Source organism: Corvus moneduloides, chromosome 11, assembly GCF_009650955.1.
Source record: "Corvus moneduloides isolate bCorMon1 chromosome 11, bCorMon1.pri, whole genome shotgun sequence".
Taxonomy (NCBI): domain Eukaryota; kingdom Metazoa; phylum Chordata; class Aves; order Passeriformes; family Corvidae; genus Corvus; species Corvus moneduloides.
The window spans coordinates 17,332,840-17,345,872 of record NC_045486.1 but is presented as its reverse complement, the minus strand read 5'-3'; the positions used below and the strand labels follow the sequence as shown (position 1 = coordinate 17,345,872).

General features: G+C 48.0%; 1 protein-coding gene across 1 annotated transcript in view; it reads right to left on the bottom strand.

Moving 5' to 3' along the window:
* The window catches only part of HEMK1 (HemK methyltransferase family member 1), a 28,160-nt gene extending 15,153 nt beyond the window's left edge, over nucleotides 1-13,007 (bottom strand). Inside the window, exons 1-5 of the mRNA XM_032120406.1 lie at nucleotides 12,849-13,007; nucleotides 11,721-11,802; nucleotides 10,008-10,384; nucleotides 9,449-9,540; nucleotides 8,359-8,452 (exon numbers count right to left, since the gene is read on the bottom strand). Of these exons, the coding sequence (XP_031976297.1) occupies nucleotides 8,359-8,452; nucleotides 9,449-9,540; nucleotides 10,008-10,268 (447 nt within the window). The 5' untranslated portion in view covers nucleotides 10,269-10,384; nucleotides 11,721-11,802; nucleotides 12,849-13,007. The remainder of the gene's footprint in view (nucleotides 1-8,358; nucleotides 8,453-9,448; nucleotides 9,541-10,007; nucleotides 10,385-11,720; nucleotides 11,803-12,848) is intronic.
* Between the last annotated feature and the right edge of the window lie 26 nt (nucleotides 13,008-13,033).

Below are 13,033 nucleotides of genomic sequence, written 5' to 3'. Positions count from 1 at the left end.
AGTATTTTTCACCTTCTAGCAAATGATCCAACCAAAATCTGTGCTCCTCCAATCACACCATCACCTCCAAAATATCACCGCTGGAAATTGATAAATTACAGCACTTTGCAGAACACAGCAGAGCCCCTTTCAAATCTCATCTTGGGAGATGAAGCATTTCTGGCCAAGTATTACAGTGTTCATACAAAGACTACAAAACACCCTGCAAGTCAGACATTCCCAGTCTTTGCACAAGAATCCGACTGGAACCACATCTGGGGAAAAGCAACAAAGAGGCCAATGGTGCTAAAAAGAGGTGTCTAGGACTGGCACAGAGAAACTGAGACTGGGACAACAGCAACAGGACAAAGGCTGGGTCTTTATTGGGTAGGACACGCCATGTCTTCTCAGACTGAACAGATTCACAGCACAAATACCTACTAATGTAATGCTAACATTGCCAAAAGCCATTTCAACCATCAGTTCGATCACCAGCTTTGAAGGCTGAGATATGAAATGACAAAAATTCCACTGGCAAATAAAAGAACACACTTTGTGACCCAATTCCATATTTGCCCACAGCACGCCAACCACTGGGTAAAATGAACGCTCAATTGTGGAGTTATTAACATTCAAATTATTGCTTTCAGTATGAATCATTTTTGTCAGTTACAACCCAGTCTACAACAAGAAATTCTGCTAACCAGTGCTATAGGTACTGGCAGAACTATTTTTATCCTGGAGCCTGCTGTACACACACATGTGGTGATCAGTGTGATAATTGTGTCAGAATGGGGAAATGGAACATTTTGAAGAATTTTTCTCCCCTAGTCTGTGCAAGAAGCTCCTTCCTGCAGCAAAAGCCACTTGTGATTCCAGGAAGTCTTGCTTCACTGCCAGATTCACCCTAAGTTTACACTGTCATTTATTTGGGTTCAACTCCCCCATCTTCTCTGTCGAGTGCAACAAATGCAAAACTTTGTGAACACCTCCAGCTTCCCCTGAGCCTCCACTGCACCCTTCCACCCACAAGTGTGGTTCCCCAAGGCCCCCCAGCACCCTCCAAGTTCTCACAGCTCTTGGTGTCACCTCTGCCCTGTGGCCAGGGCTCTGGTTCACTGCTTTTCTTGGAACTGCAGCTGCACAAAGGAGCGTGAGGTCAGGGGCTGCCAGCACCCAAACCACAGAGGCTGCAGAGCTGCAGCCCAGGCAGAACCGGCTTAGGCTCAGCCGGGTTCCACCCCGAGACAGCCGGGAGGAGGCAGCAGAGATTCCTGGGCTCAAGGGTAGCTGCAGAGCCGAGCACAGGGACAGAGCTCAGGGGATCCTCTGCTACAGCCCAGCACCGGGGATTGACCCATCATACGTCTCTGCCATCAAAAAGGACAAACTAAATAAAACAAGAGGAAGTGAGGAACGGGAAAGGCAAGGGTGGAAGTCACAAACTCCCACTGCATTCAGTACAAGCAGCCTTTTTCCACGCCCCAGAAGAAAGCAGGGAAGACAAGGTTCCAAGGTAAGAGCTGGGGCAGCAGAAGGCTCTAAATTCCCAGGTCAGTCAACTGGACAAGAAAAGCAAAAAACCCAGGAAAACCCTGGTAACCTTCTCTCTGCTCTTGCACACTTCCTGGGAATGTTTTACTTATTTGTGTGCTTTCCAGAAACTTCTGTTCTCAGAATCCAGGACTTTCCATAGAGCCTGATCTGATATTAACCCAACCACCCCTCCCCTCTTGTTTATCCACTTGGCTGCTAATCAGCACATGACAAAACACCACAAAGCCAAGCTGGAAACCCAACTCCATGGCAATGGCCCTAGAAGATCCCTGCCACATACCCTGCTTCCAAAACCAAGCCTCCAAGCCACCCCACTGCTTCGTGGGCAGGCAGGGGTTTTGTCCTGGGCTCTTCTCCCTGGCACTGTAGTAGGAAAGAGAAAAATCACAGAATATTCTGAGTTGGAAGGGACCACTGAGTCCAGCTCTTAAGTGAATGGCCCATGTGGGGATCGAACCCAATGTTGCACAAAGCCCATGACCTCCCACTACAAATGTATGGGAATCAAAGCACCTGAATAACTGCAGGGGAGCCACTAATCCTGAAAGAAAGGGTGGCTTTAGGCAATGACAAACACGTCAAAGCATACCTAACACTGAGGAAGGGGTTTGGCTGAGGTCACACAGCAGCAACTCCTGATGTGTCAGGGCACATGCCACGTGCTGCTTCATCTGTTGGAGCAGAGGCTGTGACAGCACCCAGAAATTACTTTACCAACAGGCAGCAACCCATACGTGCTCGTGCCCAAGAGACATCACCACAGCTGTCACATCTAAATTTAGCCATGCCCGAGGGGCAGGAGTGGATCCAAGTCACTGTACACGGTACACTGACCATACTTCAGGTGTCCAGCACAGAGCTCTATCCAGGCACACCTCTCCAGAAGCAAGGTATTTTCTTTCTCTGCAGATACTTGTATTGACCACTGCCAGACACAGCATCTGGACAGATGCACTAGTCTAGCTTGCTAATCCCCAGCTCTAGTTACTTGGATGTTTGAAAAGAGCTGGGGGGAGGAAATGAAATTTTTTTTCCCTCACGTGGGAATCTCCTTGAGTCCCATCTGTTACAGCCATTTTATAGCTTTTCTCCAGTTCTAGTCCCACATTCTGCTTTCACTGATGAGCTACAGGACTTGGCTAAAACACATGGAAACAGGAGCCTCTTTCAATCACAACAGGGAGATTAAAACCCCCCAAAAATACAGGCATTAACAACAGAGAGATGTGTGAGAACATATTAAAAAAGTCTATGTAAGTTAACCTGGGAAACAGGTTTGTGCATGTCTTAAAAGAACTGCCTTCAGCAAATTTTATCTTTAAATTTCCATTTTTCAGTCTGTCCTGAAAATTACCAATTTGGAAGTAATTCTATGCACTATCAGGGTCTTGTTTTCTTGCATAGGAAGCCAGCAGAAACTACCACCACAGTTCATCTTGACCAGTCAGCCAGGTACAGCTCTGTTTCTTCCATCCTTTCCTTTTGAACAAGAAGAAATCTGTCTGGGGAAAACATTCTGTCCTGATTTTCAAGTGGCCAGCAATAGACTCTTGCTAAGCTGTTTCAGCATTTAATTACACTGTCTGGTGAGATGTGCACCTTTTCTTCTGGCCTGCAGTTATAGTGCTTATTATACACTTGTCTGTGAAACAGAGGGACTTCAGTTTTCAAATTTCTGCTGTCTGTGCCAGGTAATTTACCCCTAAGCTTGTTTTTGATGAACTAGACAGTCTTTAACAACAAGGCAGACTTTTTCAAGCTATTAATTCACATACTGTTTTTTCTCCAAATCTAATTTTCCACTTCTTCTTCAAGCAGTCAGTAACATAACTGGACATAATAGTTCTGCAGCTATTCCACTGCTGCAATACTCATTATTTAATGCTGCTACATGCACATGGGCACTCCCCTGTCCCACATGCAAGGATCCCAGCAGCCCACTGAGCAGCAGAAAGCATGTGCTCCTGGTCAGCCAATACCCCTAATATACTGGAGATCCCAAATCTTTCTCCAAGCCCTTCTGGCAGCACAAGTCCCTCAGCCACAAGGCACAGGCTGCTCTATTTGTCTCTCTCTATATGATCCCATTAAACACTTGTGCCTAGCTCAAAGGGCAATTCCAATTGCTCTGCAGCAGTAACAGGCTCCCTTCATGATTTCCATTCCCCAGCCTCTGTGCCACAGCCCACTTGCAGAAAATACTGCTCTCCTCCAACACACTGATGAAGTATTGCCCATCATACGGGCAAAATCTGATCTGTGAGGCCACAACAGCAATGCTCCAACTTAAGCACATTTGCTTACAGCTATATTTTGACAGATAGCAGTCAATTTTTGATTTGTTAAATAATGCTCTACTGCATTTATGTTTAATATACCTTATACAAGTCTACACATATTTCAAGAAAGGACCTTAAGCTAATGTCAAGACAAAGCACTATTAGCCTTCTCACTTCCCAAACTGGGAGGCCCATTACACAGAAAGGGGAAGCAGCCTTCCCTTGAAGAGACAACTGGTCAGAGGCAAAACTATGAAAAAAAGCCAATCTCCTGACTCTTGATTAATGGCTGTACTCACTAGACAGTGTGACCTTTAGACCTTTCCAAGAAGTATCCATCTGTGTTAAAGAAATTAGGGAAATGAAAGGACATTTCTGCATCTAAGGGCTCCTTTCAGCCCTGATTGGAACAGAAAATATGTCACTGCTTTGAAATAGAACACTAGAGAGAAAAAGGGCCCACCTTGCAGTCTGTTTATTTGCATATACAGGTCAGGAAGGGAAAATTCTCCCTTCTCTGTGTGCTGGACCTTCTTGAAAGGTTAATGATTATGTTTAGCTAGAAGTTAAACTTCATGAAAGGTTTCTCTAAGCCAATCTTTGACTCAAGTGCTTTCACAGAACACCCCACACAATGAATGCCATTCCACAGGCAGGTGCAAGTTAACAGCATTGACTTCAGGTTTCAAGCATGTTATTGTGGGAAAGAAACAACCTATTTTGGGAAACAAGCAAAAGAGCTTAAAAATCACAGGTAGAAAAAGAATAGACAGAGACATAACTAAAAATTACAAATGCTGTGGTGAATGATTGAAGTGTTATACAGTAAAAACTAAATGTTTTCCTTTATGCAGCACTGGAAGCAAAGAATACACCTTTCCCACCTATGATACAAGATTTGCTCTCACATGATGCCAGGGAGGTTAGACACAGACAGACTCCAAAGAGGATTAAACAAATTAGTGGGGGACAGATCCATTAGCAATTATGAAGCAGGATGGCCCCAATCCAGCTTTGGTAAGAACAGCCCTTAACTGCTGACTGTCAAGAGAAGGAAGGACCCCTCCACACCCACCTTTTCTCTTGTCATTTTGCTCCCACCATCTGCTAGGAGCCCGGATCGATAGCTGTGAGGCACAAGAGATGGCCATTTTTGTTTCCACTGATCAAATAAGCTTTCTCAGGACCACCAGAAATCCTGGGATAACTGATAGGGAACCGAACCGGCAGGAACCCGGCGAGCCTAAGCCTGGAGCGCCCTCTGGGTGTACCAGGCGGGTGTGCCGCGTACCCCACACCCTCGGAGAACGCCTGGACCAAGCCGAACCCTTCCCAAAGGAAGCCATGGTGAGGCTTTCATAGAGCCTGCAGTCACCCGGACAAAACAGGAATGACGTATCCACGGCTGGCTGAATTCTCCTCCTCTTTGTCCTGTTTCTCCCAAAGCAAGGCCTTCTAAAATTTTAGAAGTTGAAAAAAATACTTGCTTTGGGAAAAGGTCTTTCTTTTCCATTAACAGTGAGAGAGCAGTGTTGAGACAGCGATGCCTTGACATCACAACAGTAATCACCTCACAAAGATAATTCATTGTGCACACCCCAGAACTTTGCTCCAAACATTCCCCAGTGCACAAGCCTGGCTCTGGTGCTGCAGGAGGAAAGCTGGAAAGATGCCACATTCCAAAGACCCTCACAAACCCACTCAGCACTTGCAGCAGCCAGTCCAAAGCTTTCCTCTCAGCAGGCCAGAGCTTAAAGCTAGTTCCCTACTTTTGGCTGCCTGTCCCCTCCCCACACGGATTCCCATGGAACAGAAGAACAAAGCCACATGTGCTGAAAAAATATTCCCAGAGGGAGAGAAAAGGAGAGGGCTCATCTACCAGAGAGAACTAAATAAGCACGGGGGCAAATTTCACACAGGACAGAATAAAGCAGACAAGGGAGCTTCTCTCTCTGCGTGTGTCTCTGTCCCCAGGCCTGAAACAATGCTCGTGGTTTGAGTCGTGCTGTGTTTAATTTCATGTCATTACCAAGGCACTGGGAGCAGGAGTCATAACCCTCCTGTTGCAAGCAGAGAACAATATGTGTGTCATAAACATGGCTCCCCTTCTTCTCAGATTCGAATCAACACACAGGAGGCACCTGCAGGAGCTACATACACAACATTAAGAAGCTAATTTTGAAGCTGCCTGTGTATCTGCACTAATGAGTCAGTTTAGGGAGTCACATTTTCTCAGCCAAAACAAGACATGTGGCTTGTGTGTGCAGTTACAGATAAACTTGAACCTGGGATAACAATTAACTGCTTCCTAAAGAACAAGGACTATTTACAGAAATTATTTGGTGAAAAGTTTCAGCACTGCTGGTTTTAAGAACGCTGCAGACAAATTCTAAACAAAAGGAAAGCAACAGGTGCAATGGACTTCAGCATTTTTGAAAGCAGGTATTTCCATTGCAGTTTTCAAGTCCAGTGAAGGCCGAAAAAAATTACTCTGATGAAACAAAACATAGACAAACCCGAAACCAAACACATCACACAAAGTCAGAGATGACCAGCCTGTCCTTCCAGCAGAACGAAAGGATCTGGACACCACTTTGTGCACAGGTTACACACAGGACACAGTTCCCGGAAGCAGCCATGCCCTACCAGGTGCTGCTGAATCACTGGATCTTGTCCCCGTGGCTCTTCCTGTCACAGGAACCTCCCCAGCACATTACAAGCAAACTGTCTGTTGCCCACAGAGCTCCATTCCTGAATCATTATCATAAACTTCTGGTCTTCTGTAATAAATGTGCTAAAAATGTGCCTTCATAGGAAGTTAAGTGACAAAACAAAGTTTTGCCAGAGACAAGGTTTGGGTTAAGCTGTTTGCACTCCAGTTTTGCACTAGGGTATATTAAGTGGTTTCAACCACAGCACCACACTCCAGTTTGGGCCAGTGGAAATGCTTTTACCAAAATAAGGCATGTGAGCTCAATTAACAACATTCTCAAGCATTGGCCAGCCCAGCTTCCACTCCACACAATAGGCCTTTGTTTGGAGCCTGGCACTGCATGAGGACAATCAGAGCACAGCTCCAGAAGAAGCCTCGCCAGCAGATATTTTGACTTGCAGAACATACAAGTTCTCCCTGATTTTAATGCTCCTGTTGCATCCATGAACTAATTGGGATTTGAAGGTTGGAAATACTCTCTTGAATCATCCAGAGCAGAAGTACTGTTGACAATAACAAAGCCAACCATCGCTGGCTCCAACTGGCAAAACTATTCCTTGGAGCTCCATCTCCAAACTCAATCACCACAGCGTGATCAACCCAGACCAGGCAGAGAGCTCCCAGCCTCTCTGGACACAAGTGTCAGCACTATGATTTAGGGCCCAGCAGATTCTCCATGAGGTGCTGCTGATGCCCCACACCAAACCAAGACTCTGGTTCTAAATACTCTTCTACAGGCTGACATGAGAGCATGTCTATGCTGCAGCTGTGCTGATTCCCACTAAATGCTCTGGAACCCTCTCATGATTTCAGTAGCACCCTCTTCCTCAAAGGCACAACAGAAGCACAGGCTGTCTTTGTCTTTTAAGTTTTGTTTAACTTTTGCACATTACAACAGGCAAACAATTGAAGAAATGACTACTAGACTGAAACAGGTTTAAGCTTCTGGGACTGATAAATGGACAAGGTAAGAAGACCACTTCATCTCCAAAAGTTAACACAGGCTTCAGAAGAAAAACGAATTCTCAGAGGGTAAAAAACCCAAACCAAACCGAAAACCCACCGCACAAATCCTAAGCTCTCTTGCAGACTAGTAAACAGAAAGTTTCCTAGCTAAGATGGCCCATGTGCTGAAAGCTAGGCTACTGTCGGGGCAAGTGTCACCAGGTAGATCTTAAGCTCTTCCATAGCAGTGGGAACACTGGGGAACATGGAGTTTTAACTTGGTCATGTATGGCTGTCCTTTGCATTCTTATGACCAACAATCACATTTAAATCCAGTCCAGGTCAGAATTTACCTTTCAGTTTCCTGTATTTGTGCAGAAACCATCAAGGAGCCATGAGACAGACAGTAGGTGCCATTTCCTACCAGGCTGCACATGGACACTCAGGCTCTCTGGATTCCATTACTGTTTTCCTACTACTGCAGGGTTCTGCCAGCATCCCTTGGACAATGTTCAGATTTCTCTATGCACTAAGCTACCGGGAGATAGCAGTAGAGGTTTTGAACTTTGCAGGAGTCCTTACTACAGCAGAACTAAGGAAGGCAAAGCCACCTCCTTCCATCAATGGCAATTGATTTCTGTGAAATTAAGGGATACATCAGCTTGCAACATTCCTCGCTCTGAGGCAGGAGGCAAAGGTTACCAGCATCGGTTCCAGATCACAAGCTTTGAATCACCCCCATTCTAAAAGAAGTGGAGTGATCTGATTTCCTCATCACTGCAGCCTCACAACATACCGGATGCCTTCACAGCAATGCTCTGATTGTATCGTGTCATGTAACTCACACATCCAAGCCCACCCCCACCACACCCCCCACACTCATACCTCTGTTTCAGGCCGTGGAATAAATACTGGGGGTCTCATCTTCAGGGTCAGGTCCTGGAAGTCCCACTCTCCAAGCACGTACTGCACTGGCATCCTGCAGCAGGCAAAAGGAGTGTGAACACTTTGGGGCTGCACTGGGTGACCAGAGGCACTCTCGTGCCATGCTTACCTCATTGCTAACCACAGCCCCTGCTGAGGGCCAGCAACTGCATGAGCAATGTGCATGTGCACGCTGAGGGAGCTGGGGGAGCTCCCTTCCCACAGCTGAGTTTGTTATCAAGCACTGGAATTGGGAGCTACAGGTCAGTCAGCCTCACCTTGATACCAGGAAAAGTGATGGAACAAAGAGGCCTCGAGTCTGTGTCCAAACATACCAAGTGCAGGAAGGTGACTGGAAGTAGTCAGCATGGATTTACAAAGGGGAAATCATTCCTGAGTGACCTGATAGTCACCCATGACACAATGAACAGCTCGGTGCATCAAAACCGCGTCCTGACTTTCCCAAGGGTTCTGACACTGTCTCCCATAACATCCTCATATACAAGCTGATGTAGTATGGACTGGATAAATGAGGTGGGCTGGAAACTGACTAAACCGTCAGGCTTGGAGGGCTGATTTCAGCAGCACAAGGCTCAGGGGAAGGCTGATCCCTAGTGGAGTGCCCCGGGAACAATATCCTGTAACACCTTAATGATCCGGGTGAAGAGACAGAGAGCACCCTTGGCATGACTGCAGGCACAGAGAATTAATTGGGAGGAGTAGTTAACAGAACAGGTGGGTGTGCTACATTTCAGAGAGACCTCTGGAGAAATGGGCTGGCAGGAATCTCCTAAAATTCAGCAAGTGGTAATATGAAATCATATAAAGTGAGGATGAATAACCCCATGCACCAGTACAGGCTGGGGCCTGACCAGCTGGACAGGGGCCTTGCAGGTGGAGGAGCTGTGCCTCTCACTTGAAGCACCATGAGGGACCAACACAGCACAGTTACTTGACATCTGAGCTGCCTTCTCCATGCTGCCATTCTCCTGGCTGCTTTCAGTCTGAAGGAAAGCCCTCCACAGGAACAAGTACAAGAGAATGCTCCTACCTTTGTAGCCGCTTGTGGCTCAGCTGCTGGATTTGCTCCTGCTGCACTGCTGTAAGTGGAGTGTAGAGACTTTCGGAATCCAGGCTCTGAAACTGAAGACAAAGTCACTTTAAAACCTGCCCACTTGTGCCACGGGGGGGGGGTCCTCTGCAACCCTGCCAAGGGCATCGTCCAGGGTGACACAGGATGCTGACAAACACAATTGCCTGGGACTGCTAGAAACCAGCTGGAAAGTGATCAGAAGAACCTATCTGCACGTTTAGAAACAAACCTTCACAACTGTTCTTCTGCTACTTTTTGGTATTCACAAAAATAAGCAAAATTAAGAATCACTTCTTCAGGCAAGTCAGGGTGGGTGTTTATGTTACACTTCTGCAAAGGAGAGCATTTAAGAGACCCCTGAGTGTTCTACTGGCAGTAATAAACTATACCTCACCCTCTCTGCCATCTAAGGGAGGGTAAGTTGTTCTACTCCCTGTGAGATAAAAATGTAAGAGATTCAATCAAAATGAAAAAGTGAGAAGCACACACAGACTTTATTCTTCTCCTATTACTTAACTGTTTTTGCTCCCAGGACAAATGACACAATATATTGACTAGATTCTCGTGCTTCGGGGATCCCATTTGTCTCAAACACCTTCTGCCAGTAGTTGACCATATCAGTGGCAGTCACGAGCCCAGGTCTTGCACTGCAGCTCTGCCTCAGAGACAACTGCTTTGGACTGAGGACAGCACCCTTGCTCGGAGTCAATCGCCCAGGCACATGCTGAGGTGGGAAGCTCAACAACTTCCTGAGCAGTGGATGGGTGAGGCGTGTCATCGTGGCTTCCACACGTGTTCCTTGTTGTCACCTACTGATCTGTCAGTGCTGAGATTCACCTGGTGCTACCACGAGTCGTGGGTTCTCCACAGGGCAGCATTTGCAGCTCTTCTAGGCTAGAAAACAAGGCAAGAGAACAGCCTGAATCCATTGGGCTACCATATCACAGGTTCCCTTCTGACAGAATGCAGACTCCTCGCCCTAATCCCAGCCCACAAGCACAAAACCAATTACTCAGACCCTACAGGTAACAAAGGACTACCCCCAAAAAAGACTCATGTGACAGCCAACCAGCCCAGCCACTGCAACCCACTTCTTCCCAGAGCTGCCCATCTCCAGAGGCCAGTCTGTGCCCACGGCAGGGCAGAAGCGAGCTGCCCACACACAGGCACAGCACTCCTGCCTGTCCTTGGTCCCAGAAAGCCAGTGACACACCAACCTTCAGCTCCAGCCCTTGGCTCTCCACCCCACAGGTGGGTCACCCCAGTTTCCCTGTAGGAAGACCTTCAGTCTCTCCTAGACTATTTCTTTTAATCCTCTCTCTGTTCATAAACCTCAAGTCCTAGGTTGGCAGGGATGCTCACAGAAGACCTGGCCTTCATGGATCAAGGGTCTTTCACACTGTCACCATCCCTAGAGGGCAAAAAAGGGGTCACAGAGCCAGAGCTGAGCTGCTAAGAGCAGAGGAAGGAAAAAAATCTCACAACCTACTAGAAGGAAGAGAAACACTTGAAAAATAGAAAGGCCAGAAAGGGCAAAACCCACCAGAGGGAAGTTGGTCTCTTAAAGAAGAGAAGAGGCACAGCCAGAGAGGGAATAAAAACAAACAAGATGACTGCAGGAGACAAAGGAAATGAAACCTTACGAAACAGCTGCTGCATATCACACTTGGAACTGTGTGAGACAAACAGAACAACAACCGAATTTTCCTGCTGTGATCTATCAGAAATGAGGGCCCCTCTCCTTTCTGACTCACAGTCCCTGGAGCAACTGTGGGTTTCCCTGAGCACCCGTTCCCATTCCTCTATTTATGGCCGCTTTTCAACATTGTCTTGGAGAGGCCTAAACCTCCTCTACTCAAATTCCTCCAGAAAATCACCACACAAACAACTAAATACCTCTCCTGAGCAGCTGGCAGCTGCCCCCTAGGAATGCTGCTGCAGGGAGAGCCAGGGAGAGCGGCTCTGCTCCAGCCTGGCAAATGCTGGCACCACAGTCCTGCTCCTGCTGCACAGGGAAACCCTGGAACAGTCAGGCCTCCACTGCCCTCCTTTGTAAAATCAAACACAGCCCAGGGAAGCAGCAGAAGGAACACCCTACAGCAAAGATCTGCAGATTGTCTTACCTGCTACCTCCTGGCAAAGGGGTGGATGCTGTAAGAGCCCAAGGATGCCCTTTGTACCATGTGAATTACTCTCGGCAGAGAGACAAACAGCCCCTATGAAAATTTACCTTTATGTTAAGTCTGTCAGCTGCAGTATTTATTCAGGAAGCTTCCCACTCCAAGGCCCTGTTTACTTCTACAAGAGAAACACTAAAGGAATGAAACATTAACAACCATTAGCGTTGTTAGGGAGGCAGAAAAAGCCTTAATTGGCCGTGGTTGAGATAATTTGCACAGAAGCACAGAATTGCTGGGGTTAGAAGGGACCTTTGAAGATCATCCAGCCCAACTTCCTGACCAAGGCAGGCAACAAAGGAACGTGGCCAGGTGGGTTTGGAATGTCTCCTGAGAGGGAGACTCCATAACCCCCCTGAGCAGCCTATTCCAGTGCCACCCTCAGTGTAAAGAAGTTCTTCCTAACGTTGAGGTGAAACTTCTTGTGTTTTACTTTATAGCCATTACTCCTCATCCTGTTACTGGGCACCATCCTCTTGACAACCTCCTCTGAGATCTTTACATGCATTGAGATCCCCTCTCACTTTTCTCTTCTCTGGACTAAACAGGCACAACTCCTGCAAGTCTCTCCTCATAAGACACATACTCCAGACCCTTCATCATCTTTGTTGCCCTGTGCTGGACCCTTTCCAGTGGCTCCTTATCTTGTCTCTCTTAATAAAGGAGACCAGCTACTGATGATGTGAAGCAGCATGAGGTAGCATGCTTCTTCTTGCTACAAACACCTGTCTGCACACAATTAAGGAGCAGATTTTCTTTCCCCCCTGCAGTTCCGTGGTTTGGTCCTTTCAGCCCCAGCTCCCACTCCCTGTAGCCTCACAAGTGCACAGGTGGATGTGGAAAGGCCCAGCCACTCGCACTCTCGGTCCTGCCCTACTCACAGGCCTGAGCAAGGCCTGGACCTCGCACTGTCCAAGTCTCTTTCCAGCTGCTGTCAGCGTCCGGCTGAGCCGGCGCCGCAGAGCCCCGTGATCACATCAGAGAGGGCAGCCTGATGCTGCCGACCCGCGGCGGGGAACGAGCCCTGTGAGCAGCGCCGGGACCGGAGTCCGGCTCCTCTTCCAGCCTCTCGGCTTTCCCTGCACATGCAACACCATGACCATGGCGGGGGCTCCCTCCGCCTGAGGGGAGAGTGGGCCCGGGGCTCCTCTGAGGCGAGCGCGCGCACAGCGACGCCTCACCTCATGGCTCCCTGCGGGGTGGGGAGCACAGCCCGCTCGCCCGGGGACCGGGAGCACAGCCGGCTCCCGTCCCACAGCAGGGCCGTGAAAGAGCAACCGAGCGGCTCCCGCCGCTGCCGAGAGCAGCGCCAGCCCGCGGCCGCCGCGCGCATGAGTGACGCATGAGTGACAGCCGCACCGACCAA